This window comes from Castor canadensis, chromosome 11, assembly GCF_047511655.1.
Source record: "Castor canadensis chromosome 11, mCasCan1.hap1v2, whole genome shotgun sequence".
NCBI lineage: Eukaryota > Metazoa > Chordata > Mammalia > Rodentia > Castoridae > Castor > Castor canadensis.
In genome coordinates, this window is record NC_133396.1 from 46,107,214 (window position 1) to 46,114,494 (window position 7,281).

The 7,281-nt window shown below is 48.5% G+C and overlaps 1 protein-coding gene across 1 annotated transcript; it reads right to left on the bottom strand.

The window, feature by feature from the left end:
- Positions 1-2,650: 2,650 nt before the first annotated feature.
- On the bottom strand, positions 2,651-6,998 carry Liat1 (ligand of ATE1). Its single transcript, XM_020157902.2, has 2 exons — positions 6,754-6,998; positions 2,651-4,117 (listed from the first exon to the last, which is right to left on the bottom strand). The coding sequence occupies exons 1-2, from the start codon at positions 6,959-6,961 to the stop codon at positions 3,684-3,686; spliced, it is 642 nt and encodes a 213-aa protein (XP_020013491.1). The 5' UTR covers positions 6,962-6,998; the 3' UTR covers positions 2,651-3,683.
- Between the last annotated feature and the right edge of the window lie 283 nt (positions 6,999-7,281).

Here is a 7,281-nt window from a genome sequence, read left to right on the forward strand (position 1 = left end):
AGTTCTCATTGTGTTTTCTGGTCATTGCCACTGGAAGGGTACAGCCTAGGTATGAGGCATTTGGGTTGGAGGCACTTCTGTGCCCCACCTCGTTCTTCTTTTGATGTCTTTTTTTTATTATTATTCATATGTGCATACAAGGCTTGGGTAATTTCTCCCCCCTGCCTCCACCCCCTCCCCTCTTTTGATGTCTTAAGCACAGATTCTTCTTTGGTGCCAGGCTCCCACTGTGCCATCCTCCCGGGTCCACAGACCCCTCCCCAGAACCCCGGGCTTTCAGACCCTAGCTTCATCCCTCCTACTCTCTCTCTCATTCCAGACCTCTGTAATTGTGGGTTTGTTTGAATGATATCTGCTGGTTACACGCACTGCAGTCTGTCTATCTATCTGTCTGTCTCTCTCGTAGACCAAGAGGTCTCATTGTGATATTTCTATACATGCATGTGATTTACTCTTTCTTAGCTCCCTTTTGAAACAATTTTAGCTATTTAATTATTTATTTTCACACCTGTGTGTGAAAAACTTTGGTCACATTCACTCTCTTTTTCCTCTCCCCCTCCCACTGTATCCCCCGTCCCTGTTTTATACTCATGTTATTTTTTAACACCTAGATTCTACATATGAGAGAACATGCAATATTTGTCTTCCTCCATCTGGCTTATTTTATTTAACATGATGATCTCCAGTTCCATTTATTTTCTTGAAAATAACATAATTTCATTCTTTTTTTTTTTTTTTTGGTGGTACTGGGTTTTGAACTCAGGGCCTCACACTTGCTAGGCAGGCACTCTACCACTTGAGCCACTCCACCAGCACTTTTTTTGGGGGGGATCTTTTTTTTTGAGAAAGGGTCCTGCATCTTTCATTCTTCATAAAGAAGAATGAACTAATAACTCCATTGTGTGTGTGTACACCACATTTTCTTTCTGCATTCATCAGCTGATGGGTAACTATGCATAGATTTCAGCCATGTTTCTTTTGTAAAGGTCACCCTTCCATGAAGTGAGGTCCACACCAGCAATCAGGACAGTTTCTCCAGGGGCTGTGTGGCTATGTCAACACAAAACATCATTGGCCGGGCGCTGGTGGCTCACACCTATAATCCTAGCTACTTGGGAGGCACAGATCAGGAGGATCGAGGTTCGAAGCCAGCCCAGGCAAATAGTTCAAGAGACCCTATCTAGAAAAAACTCCACACAGGGCTGGTGGAGTGGCTCAAGTGGTGGAGTGCCTGCCTAGCAAGCGTGAAGCCCTGAGTTCAAACCCCAGCACTGAAAAAAAAAAATCGTTGGTCAAAATATTTAAACTAGATTGAGTCCTGTAATAGCTGCTTCATGTAATCACTGCATTTGGTTCTCCTAACACTAGAGTAACTGTTTCCTTCCCTATTTTCAGATGAGTAAAATAAGGTTCAGAGAGGTTAAATGATTTGCCTGAGGTCACACAGCTAGTATGTGGTAGAAAGCAGATAAAATCAGTTCTGATGTAAAAGCTCAAACAAATTTTTTTTGCTGGGACTGGGGTTTGAACTCAGGGCTTCATGCTTGCAAAACAGGACTCTACTTGTGGAGCCACAACTCTAGTCTATTTTGCTCTTGTTATTTTGGAAATGGGGTCTTGGGAACTAATTGCCTGGGCAGGCCTCAAACTACAATCCTCCTTATCTCAGCCTCCCAAGTAGCTAGGATTAAAGGCATGAACCACTGGAGGGCACATGAGACACCAGCTCAGTCAGCCCCCACTCCCTCTGTCTTTACCTTGATACTCTGGGGCATCTATAGGTCCTGTAGGTGCTGGACATGAGCACACTTCCTGTCCCCTTCTCTGTGGACAGCAGTGTGGCCAGGCTTGGTCTCAGTACAGTGTCCTTGGCAGGCCTGGCTGCCAACCATTTTTCAGGGTAGGACTCTTCCAAAAGTCTCTTTAGAACAGGCCTAGTGGTGTTGTCTGTAATCCCAGCACTCGGGAAGGTGAGCAGTAAGATTGAGAATGCTGGAGAGCAACCTGGGCAACATAGCAAAATCCTGTCTCAAGAAATAAAAGAAAAGAAAAGTGCTTTCAGTATATTTTGCTAGCGCACAATGGCAAAGATGGGAGAGTTTGTAAGTGGTTCCCAAGGGTGAGAAGACAGCTGCTCTGGCAGCCGAGGGCTGGCAGGGACAAAGACAAGCACTTCGACTTAGCGTAAGCGTTCTGCGAGGTTTTGCATTGGCTGTAGTCTTCCCCTAAACATGTTAACCCCTTCAACGCAGACCTCCACTTCCTGTGGTGGTCTTCTGTCCCCCGCAGGAAGCTGATACTAACCAGTCTGTCTGCATCTTTGTGTCTGAGGGCCATGTCCCCAGAACTGAAGGAGGTTTCCAGCCCCATGTGGTGTGGCAGGCTAGAAATGCCGGGAAATTAACACTGGCCCTCAATCAATGCTGTGGGGACTATAAATGTCCCGCTCTCTCCGCCTCACTTGCCATAGGTCTGAGAGCTGGTCTTGAGTTGTTTCCCATACTCCTCCATGGGATCAAGATACCCGTATGAAAGTGGCTTACTCCTGTTGCCTGGCTGGTCTCCCACCTCTCCATTGTCTTCACCTCACAAAGTCTCCTTGCATTTGGATCATTATCCAAATGCAGGGCTTGCTGATGGGAGAGTGCAAACCAAGACAGCACACAGTTCTTCCTCAAGACATGCTTGTGGGGCTGGTGGAATGGTTTAAGTGGTAAGAACAACTGCCTAGCAAGTATAAGGTCCTGAGTTCAAACCCCAGTGCCACCAAAAAAAAGAAAGAAATATTTGTGGAAGGGAGGAATATAAATTTAGGATAAGCAGTTTTAGTAAGGCATTTTTTTTTAATGCTCCAGAATTTTGCTTAAAATGCCAGGTTGGGGATATTCGGAGAGGACTGTACTTATAAAAGAATCGATACTCCTTTTGGGACCTCCCAGGAATGAAGCTCCAGAACTCACTGATTCCGAAGGCCACGTAAGGGAGTGTATGTAATTAAAACAAAGTCTCTAGGATAATCAAAGCATTTTTCCTTGGGCATACAGATGCATGTACCATGTGAATTTTATCCAGAAAATTAATTTGAGATGTAGACTGTGTAACTAGGGCTGGCCACAGTGGTGCACATCTGTAATCCCAGCTACTAGGGAGGTGGAGTCAGGAGAATCGTGGGTCCAAGATTGGCCTGGGAAAATCTTGAAGCCCTATCGAAAATAAACTAAAAGGAAAAAGTCTGGGGGTGTGGATCAAATGGTTTGATGGTTGTATCACCATCAAAAAAAAAAAAAAAACCAAAAAACCGAACTTACATGATCTCCACACATTCTTTTCTTTTCAGCAGCAGATCAAGATATCTAGCTGCAATGAGGTATTACTTAGCAAAGAGAGATCTAGTTTATTTAAGATAAGGCGATTTTGAAAAGCACCGTGTTCGCCTATGGCTGTGGACATATAAGGGCACCTTGGCGAAGGAGAGGCTGGCCTCCGCTGCACGCTGAACACACACAGGTCCTTCAGGTCTGCTCTGATTCCCCTCCTCTCCTTCTCTAACACAGAAGCGTGTGCAAAAGAGGATGGAGAGGCTTGCCAGCCTCGCCAGCTTTCCCAGCCTCACTGATAGGTTTTACTCTGGCAGAACAGGGGACAACAAATCTGTGCACAGGAGTGGTGTGCCGAGGTTTCCTTCAAAGTAGTGATGCGGGGGGCTCGGCTTTGGAGGTAGACTGCCTGCTGCTGGAGCTGCAGTCTTTGTCCGACAGGTAAGGTAAGTTCTCGGGGGTGTCCTCGGGGCAGAGATCGGAGTGGAGGCCCTTGAGGGCCGAAATCCTGTACCGCTTCCTCCGGTTCAGTTTATATATGCGAATTCTTTCTTTTTCTGCTTCTGGATCGGTGAGAATTCCATCCCAACGCAGACTTTCATTGATCTGGTTCGAAAGGCTCTTTTCTATTTCTGCGAAGTGGGGGAGACTCCTGGTGTAGGAGTAGGCAGGCGTGTGTTGGTTTTCTTCTCTGTCCTGTCTGGGTTCTGCCCTCAGACTGTGGTCTTTGTTGGGATTTAGGATGTCGTGGAAGGATGAGGAAAGTGGCTGACTCTTCAGGCCCCGACTCTGGTGCTTATCTATTGAGCAGAGGAGGAGGTTAGTGTCTGTGGCCATCGCTGCCCTCAGCCTGCCTGGGAGGAGGCCAGGTTCCCAAAGATGACAGGGGGCCGGGTCTTCTCTACCCAGAGCTCAGAGGTCATGTCCACCAGCCTACCTGTAGAGTTTGGCCATTTGGGGGCAGGAGGAATCTTTTTTCCTTTTGGGGGTGCTGGAATTAAACCCAGGCCTCATGCATGGTGAGCATGTGCTCTGCCACTGAGCTACACCCAGTTGGGAACCCAAGAACTTCACTAACTTGCCAGTGTCACACAGAGAGTGGCAGAGTCAGATCAGAAGCTGGCCTGGCTTACTGTCCTTTCTTTCACTATACCCTGATGTCCCCCACTTCGCCTCACCACTTGCTCCCCAAGGAATTTCCAGGCCTAGGAGGCTATTTTTTTTAATATTATTATTAATATTATTAATTAATATTATTATTCATATGTGCATACAAGGCTTGGGTCATTTCTCCCTCCTGCCCCCACCCCCCTAGGAGGCTATGATGCTACACCAGTCTAGACTCTTTATCATGGCAGAAATGGAGAATGACAGAAAAACTTTCCAAATCTGACGGATGAAATCAACATCAGGCTAAGTCAGAAACGCTTCTGCTGTGTGGCTTGTGCTCTTCCCTTCTCTCTTCCTCTCTCTCTCAACATTTCAGAATGTATGACATGCACAAAAAATACTACAAGTTGTGGTTCTTTCATCTTTCTCTATTTGTGTGTGTGTGTGTGTGTGTGTGTGTGTGTGTGTGGTACTGGGGTTTAAACTCAAGTCCTTACACTTGCTAGGCAGGTACTCTACTGCTTGGGCCACTCCTCCAGTCCTTTTTTGTATTGGGTTATTTTTGAGATAGGGTCTTTTGAAGTAATTGCCTGGGGCCGGCTTCAAACTGTGATCCTCCTGATCTCTGCCTCCCGTGTAGCTAGGATTACAGGCGTGAGCCACCTGCAATCTAGCATCATCTTTCTATTTTTTAGGAGAAAGAGATTCCTCCCTCCAGGGAACAAAGGGAGTGGGAGAAAAGAAGGGAAAATTCTAACTTGACATTTCCTTACCTTCCTAATTCCTGAAAACTATTTGGTGTCCCCTGCTGACAGTCTGAGGTACATGCCCCTGTAACTTCTACAGTCAAAAGCTACACCAAAAAAAGTCAATAAACTTCCTGGTTTTGCTTTGTAAGATACACAGAGGGCTTTTTTTCTGTCCTATAATACAGATTTTTTTTCTTACTACAATTCCACCTGAAAAAGCAATTATAACCTTCCTAGTCTCTCCTTCTCCAAACTATGAGGCTGACATGGAGAAGACGGTTGCTCCTTCTGCTCCAGCTCTGCACACGAGACCTGAGGCCCAGAAGCTTAAGCCCAGGACTAGCCATACTGGAGGTCAGGGCCACACCCCTGGTGGCCAAAGACACTGAAGTAGACCACACAGGTGACAAGGGACTCACAGCACTCCCAGGCAGGTGCATTCTGTGTCACTGCTGTAGTCTCTCCTTAGGATGGGACACTCAGTGCCCTGGGCTCTATGAGAAGAGCTTGGTGGACTGGTGTAGGGACTCCAGGCCTGTGGCATGTGCACACACGTGAAAGTGTCGGTGAGAGGGAGGAGTTCCTGCTTGAGTATGACTGTATGTGTACATAGGAGCTGGGGTTTTTTCTTGGCGGGGTGGGGGGAGTCTATGCATGTAAGTGTCTAATGATACCTATGTGTGTGTAGACTGTGAATGTGTGCATATGGCGGGCACCTGCATTTTTTTTTCTTTTTTTCCAGCACTGGGGTTTGAACTCAGGGCCTCACGCTTGCTAAGCAGTTGCTCTTACCACTTGAGCCACTCTACCAACCCCTGGTACCTGTGTTTTAGGTGCATTTGATGGTGTTATATGGTGAAGGGGGTCAGGGATTATGAGAGGATGTAGCAGTGACTGCTGTGATGCTGTCTATGCTGTCCACTGATGCATGGTGAGTGGAGTCCACGCAGGGAGGATTCTTTGTGTGCCTTTACTTGGGTGTGGTATCTACACAGCAGCCAAAGGCAGGTGCCCCCAGTGTATAAGGGAGTGGGGAGGACCTGTGGGAAAGGCAGGAGCCTGTGTTTCTGAAGAGGAGTGAGTGTGTCAGGGAGTGTCTTCAGGTGGGCAAAGGAAAGTAAGGGGGTCTCTGTAGGAAGGCATAGTTTCTGTGGGGAGGGTGTTTAGGACTGTGAGTCTGGGCTCAGAAACTAGGAACTGCGAAAGTGTCGGTGTAAAGCTAAGTCTCTGTGTGGACCTGGTGACTGTCTCTGTGTGTTGTTGAGGGTCTCAGTGCAGGATGTGAGGTCTCTATAGTATTGGGAGGCTGCTAAGTTAATGGAATTTATAAATGGGTCTCTGTACTTCTGGGTTGAGGATCTCTGTGGGCACATGGACTTTATGGGCAGAGCTGGGCATCACCATCCCTTGTAGGGCAAAGCGGGATGGAGGGGAGGCATCTGATCTTGATAAGATTCTGTTTCTGGTCCGACGTGGTTTCCAGGAAGAGAGGCGCCTCTGGGAGGGACGGGGCGGGGGTCCACGGAGGGGATCTAGGTTACGGGAGCTGGAGCAGCCGCGCTAGCCGCTCATCTTACCATTCCCTTTACCAGGCCCCTTGGTCTTTTTCTTCTTCTTTTTCTTCTTCACTTTCCGTTTGGCCAGCTCGGAGGCGGTGCCCACAATGGGGGGCAACCTGGACCCCGGCGAACCCGCAGCGCCGCCCTTCTGCGTCTCTTCTTCCTCGTCGTCGTCCTCGCCCTCTTCTCCGTACCCGGCTGCCCCGGCCCCACTGCGGCCGGCCATCGACCCCTGGACCGCGACTTATGCCGGGGCAGCCCAGAACCCGCCCGGGACCTCCTGTCTCCATAGCAACCACTCACGCCGCGCGTGCGCACTCAAACAGCGGCCGCCCGCGGACTCGGCTGTGAGCATGCGTGTTTCAATCCGCGCCTTTCGTACTGGGGGCAGCACGGAGGGCCAGCGCCGGCAGAGAGATCCAAAATCCTTGCTTGGGCAGGCACCTCTCCTCCACTCCTGTGCCTTCTAAAGTTCTATTTATTTCCGGGCACCGGTGGCTCACGTCTGTAATCCTACCTACTCAGGAGGCAGAAATTAGGAGGAAC

What these genes read in the sequence shown, in the direction of transcription:
- Liat1 (XM_020157902.2), bottom strand. Translation starts at nt 6,961, where the DNA reads ATGGCCGGCCGCAGTGGGGCCGGGGCAGCCGGGTACGGAGAAGAGGGC. An exon ending in GGGGCCTGGTAAAGGGAATG is followed by an intron (nt 4,118 to 6,753) that starts GTAAGATGAGCG and finishes TCTGCTCAATAG; the next exon opens with ATAAGCACCAGAGTCGGGGC.